This window comes from Colius striatus, chromosome 11, assembly GCF_028858725.1.
Source record: "Colius striatus isolate bColStr4 chromosome 11, bColStr4.1.hap1, whole genome shotgun sequence".
Taxonomy (NCBI): Eukaryota; Metazoa; Chordata; class Aves; order Coliiformes; family Coliidae; genus Colius; species Colius striatus.
In genome coordinates, this window is record NC_084769.1 from 17,569,200 (window position 1) to 17,589,855 (window position 20,656).

Here is a 20,656-nt window from a genome sequence, read left to right on the forward strand (position 1 = left end):
CATGCATATACCAGGGCATCTACCCCCCTAGCACCCGGTGACCCTGGGGCATTCTCACTCCTCTGAGCACCCCTATTGTTTTAGGGGAAATCTGCACCCCAGGGTACCCTCTGCACACCCCCGTACCTCTGGGGCACTCTAAACCCTTGGGGTACCCTCATTCTCATAGCTTTGGGGTGCTTAGCAGTCATTGGAGTGCCACACACTTTGGGGGTATCTCTTCCCTGGGGCACACATACAGTTGTAGGGCACCAACATACCTCCTGGGTATCACAACCGATCCAAGGACACTCCTATTCCTTGCAGCCATTCCCGAAGTTTCAGGCATCCCCCCTCAGGCCTAGGGCAGCCTCACAGCCCCATACAGTGTCCCCAGTCCCTGGGGGCACCCCACATTTTTGAGACAGCCCTGGAATCCCCCAGTTTGCAGGACATTCCCCCGCGAGCATCTCCATACCCCCGCAGCACACCATACCTTGGGGGATTCCCATACACCTGGAGCACCCCACGCCCCGGGAGGGCACCCCACACTTTCGGGGACCCCATTACTCCAGGCGCACCCCATATCTCTGGGGATTGCTCCACATTTTTAAGGACCCCATTACTCCAGGCACTTCCACACTCTTGGGGATCCTTTGACCTCAGGCGCACCCGCCGCACTGTTCAGGACTCCATTAGCCCAGGTGCACCGCATATCCCCCAGGGGCTTTTGGGGACCCCGTACCCCAGGCGCAGCCCATCCCCTGGGGGATATCTTCCACTTTTAGGGATCCCCCTGGGGGCAGCTCCACACTTTGGGGGACTCCATCCTGCAGAGGCGCGCCGTGCCCCTGCCCCGCACCGTGGGGGTTCGCCGCGGCCCGTGCCCGCGCCCACCCCGCAGGGCCCCCCCGGCCCGAGCCGTCCCCGGGGCACGTCATGACGTCACGGCGGGGGGCGGGCGGGACCGCGCGGCGGCCGGAAGTGACGCGCGGGCGCGAGAGCGGAAGCGGCGGCGCAGGCTCGGGCGGGTCCCCGGTGCGCGCAGCGGGCTCGGCTCCCTCCGGCCTCGGCCCTCACAGCCCCCCCCCTCCCTCCTCCCCGGCACCGACATGATCCTGCTCGAGGTCAACAACCGCATCATCGAGGAGACCCTCACGCTCAAGTTCGAGGGCGCGGCCGCCGGGTAGGGACGGGGATCGGGAGTGGCGGGGCCGGGCCCAGGGAGGGAGGGAGGCGAGGCGGGGAGGGGAGCGGTACAGGATGAGGGCCTAGGAGAGGAGTAAGCTGAGCGGAGGGAGAAGCGCCGAGGCGGGATGGGGGCTGGAGATGGAGAGGCTGGGCTGGGGGAGTTGGTATGGGAACAGGATGGCAGCTGAGGATGGAGGAACTGGAGTGGGGGTGTTGGTAGGGGGGCTGGGGATGGAGAAAGTGGTGACAAGGTAAGATGGGAGCCTGGAGAATGATGTGGAGTGGCACTGAGGTAGGGTGGGGGGCTGGGGAGCAAGGAGGACAGAGCTGGGACAGGCTGAGGGTCTTCAGGGTGAGAAGGCTGGAGGGGGCGGGTCTGAGTGGGAGTAACTGAGCTGGAGGCAGTGGAGTTGATGACAGCTTGGGCAGAGTGAAAAGATGAGGAGGCAAAGCTGGACAAGCTGAATTGGAGTGGGGCTTGATGATGTGGTTGGTAGTAGGGCAGTGGGGAGGCCCAGGGAGGAAGGTGGAGCTGTGGAGGGTATTAGATATTACAATCTTGAAGCAGACTGAGGGAGCAGGGCTGGAGGAGAGGGCCTGGGCAAGGAAGGAGTTGGAGAGAAGGTGAATCTGCAGAGATCTTTGCTCTGGGGAAAGCAGCCTACATTAGAATGGGCCCAGCATGGTGCCAGCGCTGGTACAGAATGTGTTTGAGGAGCCAAGGAACAGGAAGTCTGTGTGTGGAGCCGTGGCCTCAGCCTTTTGCTTTGGGGGTGGGGAGCAGATTCTAGCCTGCTCTCCTTTGATTTCTGGAGCAGGAGAGGTTCAGGGAGCAGGAGAGATGCAGACTGACGGCTCCGTCACAGCCCCTGGTGCCAGTGTGGTGGCTGTCCTGGGCTTGGAAGGTGGGCTGGGGGAGCTGCTTTGCACCTGCATCTCTGCTTGAGACAGTTCAGTCCTTGGGGTGCCAATGATTATTCTGCTGGGAGTGTTGCACCAGGGCTGTAAAAGTGTCTGTCTGAGCACAGCCTTGCTCAGAAGAGACTCTCTTCTTATCAGTGTCCTTATCTGCAGCCAGGCTCAATGCCTGTCTGCTGGTGTGAGTAACACCGGGCACCTCTGTACTGAGACAAAGCTGTAAGAAGCAAAAGGTGGTGTTATCTCACGGGTGGAGCCTGCCCTGGTGCCTCAGAGCTCAGGGAAAGGCCTCTCCACGCAGGTGACTTTTTCTGTGGCACTTTTTCCTCCAGTGGCTTTCTAACCTCTCAGCCCTTTGCGAGCAGAACTTTGACAGGTGCCGTTTCCTTTGCTTTCCTCCTGACTCATGGCTTGGTTTGTTGGGGTTTGTTTCTACAGAGTAACCTGGTCTGTGCTGCCTCGCTGGCCAGCCAAGCTTCTTGCAGGCATTTTACTGTCCTTGAGCCTGATCGTTTAATGCAACAAGTTCCCCCAGAGTACAGGCATGGCACCGTGAAGAGAGAGCTCCCAAGTGACCACTGTGGCATTACAGCTGCATCCATTAGAGAATATGGGGTGCAGGGAGCTTAATTGTGTATGCCAGAAACGCTTCTTCATCACAAGTCCAAACCAAGGCACTCTTCCTGCTGGAGAGAGAGGAATGTGCCTGTGTTCCTGCATTGCTGTAAATGTGGAGGTGGCAGTCTGAGGATTTAAACCTTCCCTGACTCTATGACTCTGTGCTGGGGCTGGGGAAGTGTCTCTGTGCCTGCAGGCCCCCAAAGTTTCTGTTTTGCTGTACAGCAAAACCTTTTCACTTCTGTCTTGGCACCCTTGGCCCCTCAATCGATTGCTACTGTGGCTGAGGGTACTCTGCTTCTGCCTCTTACTCATCTATGGCATCTTCTTGTCTTTAGATCTTTAGATAAGTTTCGTGCCTCGAGCATGTTGCTGGAGGAGAGGAAGTTATTTACTTCTGCGTTTCCTTCTGTGCTTGTGTCGGGGCCCTCCTGTCCCGGCAAGTGCAGGGCAGAGACAAAGCTCTTGAGATGTGCAGGGAAGTGGACATTTTTTCTCTTGGTTTCAAGGCTTTTAGAGAATGGCTCTTCATGTTTATCCACGTGAAATTTGTTTTCCCTCCCTTCTGGGGTCATTCCCATGGTGCTGAGCCTGGAGCCAGGAGGGCATTTCCCATATTGCACTGTCTTGATGGTGGTTTTCCCAAGGCACATGTTGGGGACAGACACCATCTGGACACTGGGACAGAGCTGGTTTTGCATTGTTTGCCCTAAAGCAGGAGCGGGGCAGACACAATGAACAGATTTGTCCATGGCAGTTGTCTTGGAGACAGGTGTGCATGGTGGCTTCAGCTCCAGCCTCAGGGTCAGGCAGGGCAGGATTTGTTTCCAGATCCTTTGCTGCGGTCTTGTTCTGTGTTGTGGGCTATGTCTCTCCCATCTGCTCCATGTGACCATGCTGGAGTCCTGATTCAACAGGCTCTCTGCAGAGCTTTTCCTGGACCATCACGTGAGAGACACTTTATGTTTCACTGTGCTGTACAGAACTAGGACACCTTTGGAAGCTGGAGCTATCGCTCATGACATTATTGTTGTACCTCGTACATCAAAAGAAGCTCTGCATTGGAGGTCTCAGTGTGGAAGGTGCCTTGACAGGGCTGCAGACAGAGATCAGCACTTGAGGCAGGACCTAACTAACCCATGTCTAGGAATCTTCCCTTTGCAGGATTCTTGGGGCTTGGCAGCATCCATCTGTAAATAGAGTAATTACAAATATAGTTTGTTTTTCTGGGCAAAACACACAGAAATCTCCCCTCTGTGGACAGCCACCATTGAACAGTGGGATTTACGCCAAGGTGGTGACAGGTAATGGATTTGGATGCATCCATGTTTTTTTCTGTGTCTATTTCATATTGCAATTTCTTGTTTTAAATCCATTTCCTTAAACCAACCACATGTTTAAATAAAGAGTCAAAGCTACCAGAATCTCTTGTAATAACTAGAGTTAGGAATTTGCTGCTGAACCTTTCAAGCATCACACTGCTGCAGTGGAGCAATACCTGGTCAGTAACCAGAAACAACACAGCTCGTGAGTTTTTGTAGGTGTCAAGCTGTTCCATAAGCTTTGGAGTATTCATTGGCACTTGAAGTTGCCTCGAAGCTGCAGTCACACTCAGACTTTCTGATGTGGGGGGCTGAGCTCCACCAGGTGAAAGATTCTGTTTCTCATTGTTGCTTGTCTTTGCTAACTGCACAGACAGGAAAAAAAAAACCCACCCAACAAACAGCTCAGTGTAAAACATTTTGAGGATTGTCTTCCATGGCTGGTGAATACTCCTTGTGTTTAACTGGTGGGGAGGAGCTGCCTCCCAGCACAGGTTTGTTGTCCGGTTTTATCCTGCTGTAACTGAACTGACCTCAGTGAAACTGGCTCTGGGCTTCCTTCATGGGGCTTGGTTTTCCAGCCATACATAGTTTCCCCTAAATTGCTGGTAAATTAATCGTCTCTCTCCAATTGTTACTTTGTATTTACCCACTGTTCAAAAGAAAACAGATTTGCATGGCTGGGGAACAGCCTGCCTTTTCCCTTGATTGAGGCAGAGGGAAGAGAATCTCAACTGTTGGTTTCTTTGCAGCCTTCAACACGTACAAATCTAGAGGGTTCCATGACTATTAGCTGAGGCTTGAACTTCCCTGATGTGGAGTGATTCTTGTGAGCTGGCTGGAGAGCTGGAGAGCTTTGTGCTGCTCCAGCCACAGTCGCTGTGGTGCTTGACAGTTGTTGAGCTGGGCCTTTCAGGCAGGGAGGCTGAGGGCTGGGTGAAACAGGCAGCATGAACTTTGCATTTGTGGTGAGACATGCACAGAGTTTGTTGTGAGGAGACTGAGGAGAGTCTGAAGGATGCTGGGCATACTGGGAGGGCAGAGGAACTCCAGGTCCTGCCAAGCACCACTGAGAAACTGCAGGAGTGGCTGAGATGATCCATGGTTCTGGCACTTCAGCCCCACCAAAAACAGAGGTTGCTCCTCTTCCACCCCTTCCTCCTTGCTGACACAGACATTTTTGTGGCTTCAGGGGAAACAGGATTGGGGAAGTGACCTAGGTTAAAATTAAACAGGCAAAACTGAGGATTTTTAGCCCAGATGAGTTTCCTCATCCCATTCATGGTGTGAAGGCTGCTCGCCGTGGTGCAGCCGAGGAGCAGGGGTTGGACCTCCTTCCTTCAGCAGCAGTGGCAGGCGCTGGCTCAGTGCTCTCACCAGCCCAACCTGAGGTCACTCATTTCCCCAGCACAACCTCACCTGCTGAAACTCCCTCTGCCCAGCTCCGAGGAGAGCAGAAAGCAGTGGCATGGGCAGTGCTACTCACAAACCTTGGCCATCTGCATTGACTGAGGCTGGTGGCAGGTGTTTGAGCATAGCCATGGCACATCTGGCTTCAGCTCCAGGGAAGGTGACTTTGCATTAATGGTGGATCATGAACCACTTCTGTCTGGAAGTGGGGAGTGCTCTGCGTCCGAGCGATAGCACCAGGTCTGCAAAGTGTTATGCTCTCACAGGTTGTTCTGTCAACGCTCCAGCCTCAGTTTTCATCTCAGAAAGCAGCCTGCTCCTTATTGTCCTCTGGGAATGGTTCTTGCTGTGGCCACCGGTGCTTGACACCAGAGAGAAGTGGGTCTCAATGGCTGTACTAAAGAAACACGGTTCAACAGCATGTGTGCAACGGGGCTGTTCCCCAGAGAGCTGCTGCCTGCAGCTGCAAGGGGCACAGGCAGGGCAAAGGCCTACCTGGAAGTGGGTGGCCCCTGCTTTGTCCACTGGGAATCCCAAGACCTTCCCACCAGCCAGCCTCCTCCAGGCTGCCAGCCCATTGCAAGGGAGGTCAGGCACAGAGGGGTCCCCCGAGCCAGGGCAGGGAGCCGGCAGGCAGGGGGGCTGCCCTGTGCCACTCAGTATTGCCCTGCCGGAGCACTGCTTCTCGAGTTCATGGTGGGTGTGCTGCCAGAGCTACGGGAGCTCTTTGATTTCATACACTCCCGCAGCTTACGCAGAGTAGCTTTTGTTAGCTGAGCGGAGCCCAGGAGTGAAGGAACTGTTCAGATAATTTTAGACATTGCTCATAATTTTTTTATTGGGGTGACCTTTCTGTAGCAAGAGCCTGCAGTCTGTCACTGAATCTGGCTCGCTCTCTCCAAACTGTGTGTCAGCTCTGAAAGTTCTGCTTGGAGCTTTAAGCTTTGAAATGCTCCCCCCACCCTTTTTTTTTTTCTTCTTCTTTCCCTCTCCTCTGGGGCAAAAGATTAGAGTATCTGTGTGCCTGCAGCTTTTAAAATAATTGCCATCCTCCTTTATTTGGTACAGGCCTTAATTGTGATGTGGGAGATGGTTCAGTATGGTTGTCAGCCAAGTTTGCATTTAGGTCTGTTTAATACAGAAGATGAGGGACTGTGTATAATTACAGGCTTCATTGTTCTGTTCTTAAATTTGTTATAACACATGGCTAAGAGCCTCTGTGGCCTGAGAATGAAGTGGGGAAGTTTGGAAGTTGTCCGAGTCAAAATTGAGGAAATGCTATCAGAAAAACCCCTGTGCTGTTTCCCCTAAGTGCTTGCTGGCATCTCTCCATGGGCGCTGGGGCTCTTTGTGGATGTTCTGCCAGGGTGAAAAAGCCAATCTGGAGCTGGCTCTGTATTCGATAGGGTGGTAGGAGCCATTTGGAGATGAATAGGAGGAATGCAAGCAAGAAGATATGAAACCTGTCAGGGCCCTTTATTGTTATGAGCAGAGGGCAGATGGGATTTGGTGCAGATTTGACTTCAAACCTGCTAAGTGCCATCAGAAAATGGACCACAGATGCTGCTTGGAACAGCTGCCATTTTAGTGTTTGAGTTCAGGCACGGTGTTGCAGGAAGGTCTGCTCTGGATTTGGTGTTTAGTGAAGAGAGGAGCCATTTCAGTTATTCCTGGTATGAGCTGTTTTTATTATCCGTTCAGGGCAGAGGGTAGCAAATGGGGAAGGTTTCTGGGGTTCAGGTAGCATCGGTGGTAAGGATGTGGTAGGGTCCCAGCAGCTCTCCACCTCGGGAGCTGAAGGACTATGCTGCCTGAAATCCTGTGAGTGCAGCCAGGCTCAGGCTGGTGCCCAGGGACTTGAATCAGGGGCGGAAGCATGAAGCCTTCAGCTGTGCAAGAGAGGCCAGGCTGTGCCTCCACAGGGTGTTTGGGATGGCCCCACTGCTATGTCTGGTGGAGGCGGGTGAGGTTGATGGCAGGTCAAGGGGAAGTAGTGGTGTAAGTGTGACCTGTGGTGCCATCGCTTGTCCAGAAGCCACAGGAGGCTGGAGGTGAGAGCTCCTCTCCCTTCTATCTGGGGATTTCTTAATGGGGAAACAAGAATTCAAGTAGCAAAAGGGGTGATTTTTCTGTAGTAGAAATAGTTTAAGTGGCTGGGATATTTTTGGTGAGGTGAGACAGAGAAATAAATAGAAGCACTTTAAACTTTGGGGTTGCAAGGCTGCTGAACTGCAAAGGGCTGAGAGAGCTCACTTTGCTCCCAGCCACGCTTGTAATTTCCTTCCCTGTCCTCCCAAGGGCCAGGCCAGGCCTGGGTCACTTAGCTGTAGGCCAGACGAGGCAGAAAAACCAGCCTGCAGCAGATGCTGGGGCCGGCGTGGCTGTGAGGAGCTCTGTATGCGGCTCACGTGAGCACTCGCCTCACTGAGGCTCTGCCGGGAAGCGATGGAATATTGAACACCCAAAGTTCTGCCCAGTTACCTGTTTCTCCCTTCAATATCTCCCTCTCTCACTATCCCCAAGTACAAGAACTGAGACATTCGGAAAATCGGGGTTAAAATAACTCCTCTATGAAATCCAGCTTCAGGTACCAAATGGAGGCTGTGTTGGCAGTAAGCTTTTGTGTGCAGAACAAAGGCTTTCCTGCAGAGCCATTAACCCACTTGGGGTATGTGGTCTCACAGGGCTTCTAAAGTAACCCAATGAGTGATCTTCCTGCTATCCCCTGGGGTACTGGGGGAGCCAGCAGGGAATTGTCCTTCCTTGGCAAAACCACTCCATTGCTGGCTGGATGGATGTCTTTCTTCCCTGAGTTGCTCCAAGGGAGGTCCTGTGTTTCGAGGCACTGCTGGGAGCCAGGGCCTTGGGAAGCATCAGCTCTGTGCACATGGGGAATAGGGTTTGAATGGTGTAAGACAGAATGGAGGCTTGAGGATGCGTCCTCTTTAATACTCGTAGCTCTCATGTGCCTGACTGCGCTATCTTTAAAGCTTCCTACATAGGTTTCTTTTTTTATAAAGATTTATACTGCCATCCAAGCTGATTCCCAAGTCTGAGTGCGGTGCTCTAAAAGAAGAATACGTCTGCATTGACTGACCGAGTGGGATCGGTGGGATTTTCTTTCATCTCTGCTCTGAGCAGTCCTCAGTCAGCTGCTGTGGCTTGGGGCATTGCTCCCCTTTCAAGAACCTGAGTAGAATGTGCAGCCAGGGATGCCCTCTGAGCCTCTGTCTACGGCCCAGCTGGGAAGGGGAAGATGAGAGCAAGAGAGGTTGTGGGTAGCTGGTACAGCTCTTCATCTAAGGGATCTGCCTTAGGCACCCTTGCACTGCTTCATTCAGGTGTGTGGCTTTTATCTGTGGTGGTGCAGCACAAAGGACAGGCTCTCTCCAGACAAAACAGGCTGTTTCTTTTCACAGCTAATAACTTTCAAGAAGCAGCAACACCTCATAATTTCCACTTAGGATCTCCAGCAGGGGGTTAATTCCTCCCTTTCCACACAAGTAAAATGTGGATGACTAGGCGCATGGTTTGGTGCTTCTCCTTGCATTGCCCATCTTGAGTCTGCTCATGGCCGTTCCTAGTTTCAGGCTGTCAGCAGAAGCACTGATGGAAGAACAGTGCTTTCTGCTAGGACAAAAAAAAAATCTTTAAAACTTTTCAGAATATGATGAGGGAAAAGGCAGATATCATGTCATCACTTCTCAGACCTTTCTTAGTGTATGTAACGAGGTTTAGCCAGTACTCAGCAGCATACGTGTGTGTGGACAGAGCAAACTTGGGCAAAAAAGTTGCAGTTGGTCTCTGGGCAGCATAATTGAGACCACAAGGCTGCCTGGACATGTTGGCTTCAGTTTGTGGAGTTATTTCAGTAGGTTGGTTCAGACAGGTGTGAACGAACTGCTTTAGAGGCTGTATTTCTGATAGCAGCAGTATTAGCCTCTATTTAATATCAGCCACTTTTGAAAAAGCAAGCTGGAGATAGCTGTGAAATAGGAGTAGCAGGCTGGCATTTCTATCCTCTTCTCATTTTCTACCTCTGCTCTCGGCAGTGGAGGTACCTTTGCATCGCTCCCTGTTGGAAAATGGCCTATTAATACCAGTCCTCTCAGAGCTGCCAAAGCAGTTATGTAATTCTAGTCCCAACAAAATTCCTTCTTAGCAGGATCCTACTCTTCTGCAGATCACAGACAACTTGGCAAATAGGATTTGTCAAGACACTAAATGTTCATACCCACAGGGTAAGAGGTGCTGTGCCTTTGGTTTGCAAAGTGCTCAGTGCTGGTCAGTGATCCCAGAGACCACAGTGGGCAGCCATAGAGCAAACCCAAATCTATATGTTTTTCAGCAGAGGTAGTTGGCATGGTCTTGGGGTATTTCAGAAGGAGTGTGGCTGGGCAGGATGAAACACACATCTGAAAAGTTTTCTTCTGTGCTTTGTTGTGAGCCATGAACTCAGAGAAGGAATCTTCTCTGTGGGCAAGTTACACCAGCACATTTGCAAAGGTGCTGGGGACAGAGAAGGGAGCACTGTGTCAGGAAGCATTGCTCAGCCTCCCAGTCCCTTCTGTGAACTGGTATTGCAGGAACTTACAAAAGAGCCTCCGTCCCCAAATCTGTATCGTGGCTGTTCTGTGCAGAGAAGGTGCCTGTTACCACAGACTCCTTAGTGGCGAGTAGCTGTCTTAGATATTTCTGACTGGAAATCTGCACTCACAAAATCTATTCATAAGTGACAAATAACAACAATCTGTTCCAGCTTCAAGGCTTATTTTGTATCACCTGGGGTAAAAAAATGGTGCTTGTAGGAATGGGTAGAAGTCCAAGATCTATTGTCAAAGGTTATCTGCTAGGTGAACAGCAGGAGATCGAAGGGTTTTCAGGTAGAGCTGCTCATGAGAAGTTATTTGAAATTAATCCTCTTTCCTTCACAGCTTGGAAGCTACTGTTTGAGTTCTCATTTACCTCTTTTGTTTTCTCTGCTTTTTAGAAATAAACCAGAGGCAGTAGAAGTAACATTTGCAGGTAAGTGCCACGGATCTCTTCTCTGAAAAAAAAGAGTTGCCTTGAGCAGTCTGCACACAGTTATGTCCAGTGTGCCCAAATCCATCCAGTACCACTGCAGGGGTAGGAGAGCTCCTTGGGGGCAGAAGGGGTGGACACCCTGCAGCCACAGAGCTCTCCTCTTTCACTGTGACTGTTTTCAATGGTCCTGCCCTTGATGATACTTGTTATTAGGTCTTTAGCACCATCTGTTTTGGATTGTTAGAAAGCTGGCTCAGGGTGACAGGCAAGATGAATTCATTGCCTGAAGTTTGCTCTCCAGGATGAGAAGTGCCAAGGAAGTTCAAGTGTTCATTCAGCATCTGATTTTTCGCTTCTGTTGTCAGAAATCTGTGTGAGCTGCAGAGCTCCATGGGGATGTGGAGCTTTCTAGGTAGCTGGAGGGTTGCCTTTCCCTGCCTCCTGCCCTCCTTGGCTGTTCTGCAGTGAAGTGGAAGCTGTCTCAGCAGGCAGCAGCAGAGCTGCCCTGGCTGGCAGAGATGTTTTGTCCTCCAGGCTCCATCTCTGGCCCAGTGGGCATGTCAGTCCCTCTGTGCTGGCTATCAGAAGGCTCCTGTCTCTGTCCTCGTGCGTTGAGCACAAGCAGATTTGCTGAATGACACTAGAAAAAAGATGGGCAGGTGTCAAAACTGCTTCAGCCCTTTGAGTGACAACAGGCCTCCCTACATGACATTACCACTTTCCTTAATTACAGGCTTCTCTCTTGCTGTGTGTGTGAGGGCTGGGGCAGAGGGAATGGTGTTTCTTTATGCAGTTCCTAGAACATGTAGAGAAAATCTTCCCCAGAAATAGGAACTGGTCCCTCACGTTTCTCTTGGTTGCTTCCTAGACTTTGATGGAGTCCTTTACCATATTTCAAACCCCAATGGAGACAAGACAAAAGTGATGGTCAGTATTTCTCTGAAATTCTACAAGGAGCTCCAGGAACACGGTGCTGACGAGGTGAGTGAGCATTCCTGGGCCTCGTGCATACAAATACTGTGTTAGCACAAGCAGTGCCCTTGTGATGTTCATGGATCTAATGTCTGGGCCTTAGTGAGCTGGTCAAAGGAGCAGCCCTCTGCCAACCAGAAGTCCCACTTTGCTGCAAGACAAGGGCAAAGTGTGTTCAGAGTCTCTCATGAATAAGAAGTCATCTTATGTGACCCTACAGCCTGAAAGGTGAAAGGCACCCCTAATTTTGAAAGCTGAGTGTGACGCCTAAGCATATGGAAATAGTTTCCCTGACTGGTGTGCTGAGGCCACAAGTGAAGGAAGGCACCAAGACAGACCTGCAGTCCCGTGGTGCTGCTCTTCTGACTCTAACCACACTTGAGAGCGAGTGTTGGGCCCTACTGTGTGTGTGCAGGCCTCGATCTGCAGGCAGCTTCCCTTTTCAGTGCTGCTGTGTGAAGGAGCAGGTTCCGTTCCTGCTGGCTGGGCCGGGGCTGCAGAGGGCCATTTATGGTAGAAAGAAGGAGCCTCTCTGAGCTGTGGTTGGGTGGTGGGGCAGGAAGTGTGACTCAGTTCCTGAGTCAGTTTTCAAATCTCTTGGTGGTAGCAAATGGGGTTCACCCAGGGCTCTTCAGCAGGCTTTTGCCTCTGGGTGTCTGTCCTTGGAGGAAAACAAGGAAACTGCTCCCTGAGTTTCTTGTGAGTCTGGTGACACACAGGCACCTCGAACCCAGAATGAATTTGTGGGAGTTGCTGTAAGACCTGACAGGGTCAGAATAAATAGGACTGAGTGTCCTGCTTTCCTGGTTCCTGTATGCAGAGCTTTCTAGGAGCAGCATTGCCTGCTCCTAGGAGTACTGCTGCTGGCAAACAAGAGAGGCAAGCAGCGCAAATAGTGGAGCCCTCCCAACCTGTTCTGCACAGATCTGTACAGGATGTGATCCCAAGGGACCCGCGGTGGTGGGCGAGTGGCTGACAGCACCGTGCACCGGCAGCCATGGTGGTAGTGGTGGAAGGCAGCTTCCCAAGCTTTCAGAGTAAAGCTGGGTCTCTGCAGGACTACCTTGGGAGTGCTGACTAAATAGAAATGACGTTTTTTAGTTGTCAGGTAGTAAACTGTTTTGTTCTGTGCTTCCCTGGAGATGATGGAGCTTGTTTCTGCTCCGTCTTTGGTGAAACCTCACTGTGAGGGGCACAAAGTGGGGTTCCTGCTAAGACGGAGTATCTCCCTAGGCCACTGCAGGCAGGCAGGCTGGCTCTCTGCAGAGAGGAGGTTTTGGCATGCAGAGAGCCTGTGCATCCTCTCTGCATGGTGGTGGGTGTCATCCCAGGAGGGCCAGTTCTGCCACAGTGTTGTTGTGTTCTTCTCTGTGAAATACCTCCTGTTCCCAGCCCCCTCATTGACACAGAGCTGTGTCTCAGCTGAAAATTGCCATTGATGTAAAACTCAGCAGTAATTATGTTTGAAGAAAGGTTTTTGCTGTGCTGTAGGCGGCTCTGCTTCTGGGAGGCATCCAATCTGCCTGGCGGTCTGCTCTCCATCCCCATCTGTCCCGTGCAATAGGCTGAGACAGGGAGGGTTATCATCCAGCCATATTGTGCCTCACCCCTGCTCTGGACTCACCTTCCTGCAAGGATGGACAGAGCACGCTTTGCATCTGCCTTTGAATGGGAAGAAGGGTTGTAGCCCTCAGTTCTTTTGTGTCAAGCTCTACTGACAGTTCTTTGAAGGTGTGAGGTGTGTGGAAGGGGTTTTCTTTCCCTGTGCACATTCACACTAGCAAAAACTTTGTAAAATTCCTGTTTTGAGTCCTGTCCTGCAGCACATCTCAGTGGGGTTCAAGGAGCTCTGCCTAGAGCAGGAGCAGACAATAATATTAGAAGCGGGTGACTTTTCATTCCTCCAAGTTCACTTAGAACAGATGCTGTAGTTTGATGATTCTAAATGGAGACCAAACATGGCCTGCGCTGTGCAGGAGGAAGAAACTCTGATAGCTCGTGCTCTCAATGTTTCATTTCTTTCCCAGGTGTTGAAGAAAGTCTATGGAAACTATTTGGTAAATCCTGAATCAGGTAACCCTGTGATAACATTTACCATCTCTGTATGTGTGTGTGAATGCAATGCCAAAGTGTCTTTAAGTTGCCTCAGAAATACTCAAAAGAAGGCTGCCCTTCAAGAGCTTGATATCTGGGGCTCTCTGAACAATGAATGGCAATTTAAAAGGTGGCTCGTGCATGTCAGGGCTTGCAGCACAAGCTGTAATTCTTGATGCAGCCCTCCTCCAGGAAGGCTCTGTTCCTCACGCTTGGGGTCTTTGTTCTTCTCAAAGACATTTTGTGAGGCAGGGGAAAACCATGGTTACCTGTGACAGCATCTCTTCCTACTCACTGCAGAAACTTGGGAGCAGCTGAGGCAGCACGTGTGTCTGGGAGCTGGGGAAGGAGCCCCGGGAGCCTTGCCGTGGCCACGTGCCCAGTTCAGGCACGGCTTCTGGCGATGCTTGAAGCGGGAAGCACTCACCACTGTGGATTTGGGGAGGGCTTAAGGCAAAGGTGGGACTGGAGATGTCACTTCTCAGAGAACACCTCTGTCTTTGTTAAGGCTGTGCATAGATGATGAAAGTTAGTGGCTGTCCTTCCCCAGGTTACAATGTCTCTCTGCTCTACGACCTGGAGAACCTCCCCGCAGACAAGGACTCTATTGTGCACCAAGCCGGCATGTTGAAGCGCAACTGCTTTGCTTCAGTGTTTGAGAAGTATTTCAAATTCCAGGAGGAGGGCAAAGAAGGAGAAAAAAGAGCTGTCATCCACTATAGGGACGATGAGACAATGTAAGTGTTGAAACCAAGCAGCACGGAGCTGGGCAGCTCTCAGTCTGTTCTCTGCTCCTCACAGCTCTAGGTCATGGTGGAAAGTCAGGAAATCCTACCGTTCCTATTTTGGCAGGGTAACAGGGGCCTTTCCTAGGCAGACAGAAGTATCAGAGAGGGCAATGCTCATCCCTCAGGCTGTTGGGGTGTTACACAAGAGTTTCTGTTAGTCTCTGCTAGTAGCAGCACTTGTGGTTGCTTGCAGGAGAGGAACTGGCCGCTCCCAACAGAAATGTTTTGCTCCCTGTAAATACTGTCTCAAGGGAGGGGAGATTTTCCAGCAGCCAGGAACGGTGGTTGTATCTACTTGATTTTGTCACATGGTTGTTTCCTCATCCAGTTGAATGTTGTGGCTCCTGCTCACTGCTGGGTTTTTCTCTCTCACCCACCTGCAGGTACGTGGAGGCGAAAAAGGACCGTGTGACGGTTGTGTTCAGCACGGTATTTAAGGATGACGATGACGTGGTGATTGGAAAGGTCTTCATGCAGGTATGGGAGCTGAATTCCAGGGACAGAGTCTGCTCCTCAATTCATGTGCTTTCTTACATGAAGCTGTGTTGCCAAACAAGCAGATATTAAGCTGAAGTGAGCTCACAGGCAGTTTGATGTGTGTAAGTGCTTTGTAGGGCTCCAGGCTGTACTGGGATGGAAGAACTGTGTTAATAGGCATAGGCAGAGTATTTTCTAATCCAGGCTCTTGCATTGGCATCTTTGCTATCGATGGTCTTGCTCATATGGACAACCAAATGTGTAATTTACCATGGTGTTTCTCCTCTGTATACCTCAGTGTCCACCTTGAGGCCTTATAGTGCAGCTCACTGTGGTGTAAGGATCACTGAGGTGACGAGCTCAGTGTAGTGAGGAGGTGATGTTGTGCCATGCCTGGGATGGTGCTGAAGAGTTTTCTTCACCTCAAATTTTATTCCTGTTAATGCTCTAATGCTTCAGAGAGACTCAGCAGCTCAGTGTAGCTGCTCTCCCATGCCACTGTGTGCTCTTGACTTTGAGCTTTTCCAAGCTGTGGATTTACTTAGTTTGTGGCATTGAATCAGTCTTCAGAATGCCAAGTACTTCTGGATTTTGTTACCCTTTGCAACTGCCACTTAGCCAGGAGGCATTCAGAGGCTCAAAGTAAACACTTTGTTAATGACTGTGTGCAGCCTATGGAGACCGAGACCTTTGCTTAGAGCTGGGGAAGGCTCAGTGCATGCTGGTACATATGTCCATCTGTGTCACTGGCCCACCCTGCTCACCTTATGTCTGCTGAAGCACCCAGGCAGCCTCCTGTGCAGAGCAAGCAGGGCCTTGCAGGGCTAGAGGAGCTTTAGCCTGTCCATTCAGGGGTGCCAGGCTGTCCTGCTGACAGGCTCATGGACAGCAAGTTACTGGCCGAGTTTGCTCGATACCAGTTCACCTGCATTGTGTGTCATTAAAATGAGGTCTGTTGTGATGGGAGTCTTACCTCACAGCTCTGCTTGCTGTGTTCTTTTGCTACAGGCAGGTCATCTGCTCTGGCTTTGAGCTTTCTTCACCAGCACATCCACAGCCTGGAATTAGCTTTTAAAACAGAGAGAGAGGTGTGTGGTGAACAAAGTAGGGGTTTGTGAGGCTCCCAGGGAGGTTGCAGAGCTTCAAGGCAGGGGCCATCCCAGACTCTGTGTCCCAAGTTCTTGGTTTTTACAACAGCAAACCCTGCTTCTGCCTGGCCACAAGAATTTCCACTCTGAGTCACGCTGGCTCCTTCCCTCCAGCTATTGCTCTTGCATAACACAGCCCAGTCGAGCATGGTGGCTGCTCATCTGGGCTCTCGTGGAGAAAATCTGACCATTAGCTAACCAGGGAAGCCATTTGAACCATTTCACCCTCTGGCATAAGCTGATGGAAGCGCAAACTAAGCATTTCAGGAAGGAAACCTCAGTGAACTACTTGGTTCTCTAAAAGGGACATGGATGCTCCTGCCCTCCCCAGGGTGAGCTGTGCTCAGAAAGGAGAGGCTGAGGGTCTGTGGGTTGGGCCCACAGGGGGGTCAGTGAGGCAGAGGGGGAGGCGAAGTGTGTCTGGACTTTTCCAGCCCCACAGAGGGACAGTCCTATAATTCCTGAAATGCAGAGCCAGTTCATTTCATGTGAGGTGGGGGTTGTGCTGCTGTCGGAGAGGTTCCCTGGCAGAAGGGATTCCAGTGCCTGGAGGTATTGTTTCAAAGTGTAAAGAAATGTTAGGAGGAGCAGGCTTTGCACACAAGCCACAAACCCCAGGGATGCCTCTTCACGCCCAGGTGAAGACTGCTGGTGGGAGATGCTGTCTGGAACAGCAGAGCCTTTGCTCTGGGTGTGATGGAGACCTCGCAGCCTTCTCTGAGAATTTCCTTGGGGGTGATGGTGCTGCCCACTTTCACTGGAAGCATTGGTGGTGTTGCCTTTCTGGCAGGAGCTGTGCTGGCTCATGTGCTGGCTCACACCAAGGTGTCTCTTCCACAAAACACCCATGGCAAGAAGTGTGATGGTGAGAGCCATCCCAGCTGAGGGGCTCTGCTGAGAGGCTCTGCTGAGAGGCTGTGCTGGAAACCTCTGCTCCGTTGCCTTGTGGGAGTGAGTGGGGAAACCCCATTTGCTTTCCCAGTGTGTTGCTAGAGCTTGGCAGCGGGGCTCACCTTGGCTTTGTCTTGTGCAGGAGTTCAAGGAGGGCCGGCGGGCCAGTCACACGGCCCCACAGGTGCTCTTCAGCCACAGGGAACCACCCTTGGAGCTGAAAGACACAGACGCGGCCGTGGGCGACAACATTGGCTACATCACCTTTGGTAAGTGAGCAGCTGCCAGGCCTGGGGGCACGCAGGCAGGAGGCTGGAGGGACCCTGGAGCTGCATTCTGCATTGTTTGTCCCCCTTCAGTGTGTCATGGCTCACCTCAGTTCTGTTGTGGGCAGGAAGGTGTTGGAAGGGCACAGTGGGCTCTTCAGTGTCTGCAGAACAAGCTCAGCCTTTGGGAGCTAGAGAAGGGGGGGCTTTGCTGTGATACTATAGAAACTGGAGGTTTCTTGTGGGAAGTTTCTTTCATGTGAGTATATTTGTGGCTTGTCCAGCTGCAGGCAGCTGTGCATGCTTGGTCAGCAGAGGCAAGAGCCACATCAGGGCACAGAGTTCTGCTTTTCCAGCTCTGCCTTCCTGCTCTGGGCCATACACCTCTGTCTCCAATAAGTTGCTTTCCCTGCCTGCAGAGGTGCTGGCCAGCGTCACTGGGAGCTGAGCTGAGGAGTGCAAAGGGAAAGGTCTCCTCCAGAGACACTGGGGGTCATGGTTGGATGTGTCATTGGAGTCTCTCAGGCCAGCATTCCTGCAGCTTGGAGCTCAGAGGTGGAATACAAACACTGTTGGGGAAGGTGAAGTCAGCACTGTCCTCATCCTGTGCTGGGAATGGTGTGTCCAGGCTAGGGCAGCCTGTCAGGGCTATCTAATGGCTGGTCTGGGTGGGCAAGCAAGACTTCATTCTTGTCCAGACTCAGTTTCCCTCTTATCTGATCTGGCAGTCTCAGGTGAGATCATCACCCAGACAAAAAGGCCTTTCAGCCCGTGGCTCTGCACCACTGCAGCCCAGCAGCAGCCTGTGGGAAGAGTGAGCTGTAGGCCTCTGCAGTAACCAAGTGTGGCTCTGTCACGGGGCTGGCGCGATACAGGCCAGGCATCTGCAACTGATTGCAAGATCCAAGGACAGACTGGATCTTGAAATTGCCCTTGTCTGCCTCCCCGCTCTCTCCCCGCTCTGCTTCTCCCAAGCATTGGAGTAGCATCATGCAGTGTCCTGCAGTGCCATCATCTCTGGGCACCTGGCCTTGCCTGCGTCCTCCAGAGCACAGCAGTGTCCAGGCTGCGGCTGAAGATGGGGAAAAGTGTTGCTTTGTCTTCAAAATCACAAGAGTGGCTTAATCCTGCTATGTGTCGCAGTAAAGTGCTCTTTGTAGAGGAGGGGGTAGGCATTTGGAGCAGCACACCCTGAAGCCTCCAGCACTGTGGGAAGCTGAAGCCCTTTGGCAGCCTCATGTTTGTGTCACTCTCTTCTTCCAGTGCTGTTCCCCCGTCACACCAACGCTGCTGCCAGAGACAACACCATAAACCTGATTCACACATTCCGGGACTACCTGCACTATCACATCAAGTGCTCAAAGGTACTGAGGGGCTGGGGCTGGGGGTGCCTTGGGCCTGTCTAACCTGGCTGCTGCAGGGGAGGAGCACGGGGCAGGGCTGGACCCCTGAGAGCCCAGGGTGCCTGGCACTGCCCTCCCCAGTCACACAGGGCTGGCAAGTGATGCACCATCACCTCCTCCCAGCTCTTGGGTGCAGGCAGGGCCCATTTGCTTCCCATCCTAGCAGCAAAGTAGGATTTTCCCCTTTAGAGTCTGGGTTCCTTTCTTTCTGGGAACAGAAATATGAGGGTAATGGTTCAGAGACATAGCTTTCACCAGGGCTCCGGCAGCAGTTTTCACTGTTGCCTCCTGAGCTCCCCTCATGACACCCCCAGCAAGGAGCAGAAAGGCAGCTTCTACCCTGTGTCCTGAAACCTCAGCTGTGAAGATGGGCTCCTAACATGTCTCCACTTTGTCTCACTGAAACACAGGCCTACATTCACACACGGATGAGGGCAAAAACATCGGATTTCCTCAAGGTGCTGAACCGGGCCCGGCCAGACGCAGAGAAGAAAGAAATGAAAACAATCACGTGAGTAGCAAAGCGCAGCCTGGCGCTCTGGGCTTCTCTGCCAGTCATGAGCTCCCTGCTCAGCCTGGCATGCTCCAGTCTGGGCAGGACTGGGATGCTGTGAGGGTGAGCAGACCAAGGCCTGATGTGCTAGGAACCCTGGTGAGGTGCTTGCTTGGGTGCCTTGAGGTGAAAGACAAGGTCAGGGTGTGTTGGCCTCCCAGGGACCCCTGTGCACCCTCTGTCCTTTGTAGGAGCTGTGCCCACAGATCCCTTGCAAAAGAAGTTGTTGCATGCCCTGATGTCTCCAATGTCCCCTCTGAGCAGCATTTGTGAGCCTTTTTCCTGATATATTAAGGCTGACTGATCTGCTCTGGGGGCAGCTCCAGGCCACAGGGGAGAGGGGCCAGGTCCTTGCTGGGCAGTTGCAGGTGCTGGAGCAGGTTCTGCTGCCCGGTGTGTCCTGGGAGTCCCTAGTGATCAGTGCCAGGAGCACTCCTGGGCCACCATGCAGGCACTCTCCCTCTTACGAATTGGGAGTGGAGAACATGATTCCCTTGGATCTTTTACCCTCTGCTGATCCCAGAGCCCCTCAGTGACCTTTTTCTTTGCATCCTGCTTCGGGGCAGTGGGGTTGTCCCCTCTGTGAAAGCCACCCTCTCCCTGCAGCCCCATGACTTGGTTCTGCAGCCACAACCACTCATGAGCTCTGAACCAGCAGTGCCTGCCTGGCTTTGAGAGCTCAGGCCGAGCATGTGCCCCAAACCCTGGACAAGCCCTGGAGCCTCCCATGCCTCGGGCACCTGACCTCTGTGACCTCTCTGTGCATCCTTTTCAGGGGGAAGACGTTCACAACCCGTTAAGGCCAGGGGCAGTGAGGCTGCCGTGGAGGACGAAGGTTGGGGCACTTGCTACCCCAGCATCGTAGCTTTTATTGTTGCACCTCTGTGGGCTCATAAGGAATTCAAGCAATCGGGGTCTGTTTGTACGACACTTTGGGGAGTAAATCTGCAGAAACGAGCTGTGCTTGCGAGGACTCGATCGTTCCAAGAAACAAACACCTTAATTCCAGTTTGATTGACTTCATTTCTTTTCTTTTGTTTTTTAATTTGGGGTTTTGTTTTCTTTTCAAGCTGTTTCGCTTTGCAATCTGTTACCAGAAAGAAGTTGCAGTATTTCTCACGAGAATAATGCAATATTAACTTGTTTTTCTTCCAAGTATTTGAGTTCAAAACTCCTCTCTCTGAAGAAATACTGTTGGGGTTCATTAATAAAGAAGATCTTTCTATCTTAAGGAGCTGTGGGGCTTTGGCTTGTCAACACAGGTGGCCTTGCCTTGGAAGGGGGGGCTAGAGACACAGGCACAAGGGGCATAATTACTTTATCCCAGAGCCAAGCTTGTTCTGGTGAGCTCCTGTTCAGGGGCTGACGACGGGGTGCTGTGCCCAGGTCTAGGAGCAAGTAGCCTGTTGTGTTAGGGAACACCTGAGCGCACAGAGCAGGATTCTCCTACTGTCAGCCAGCAACCTCCAACTCTTCCCTCCTACCCTGACGCCCTCATTCCCCCCTAACAGGGAGAGGTAGGATGGGGCTCTCTGTCTCCACTCAAGACCAGCATAAAACCATCTGGCGTTGATGCTCAGGCCATGGCTGGATGCTGGGGA

At 52.1% G+C, this 20,656-nt stretch overlaps 1 protein-coding gene across 1 annotated transcript; it reads left to right on the top strand.

Annotated features, from left to right (window-relative positions):
• The first annotated feature begins 974 nt into the window (after positions 1-974).
• Positions 975-20,286, top strand: ARPC2 (actin related protein 2/3 complex subunit 2). The gene is made up of 10 exons (XM_062004609.1): positions 975-1,165; positions 10,429-10,463; positions 11,332-11,444; positions 13,463-13,508; positions 14,080-14,266; positions 14,701-14,794; positions 16,976-17,102; positions 18,363-18,463; positions 18,913-19,013; positions 19,831-20,286. The coding sequence occupies exons 1-10, from the start codon at positions 1,092-1,094 to the stop codon at positions 19,853-19,855; spliced, it is 903 nt and encodes a 300-aa protein (XP_061860593.1). The 5' UTR covers positions 975-1,091; the 3' UTR covers positions 19,856-20,286.
• Positions 20,287-20,656: the final 370 nt, after the last annotated feature.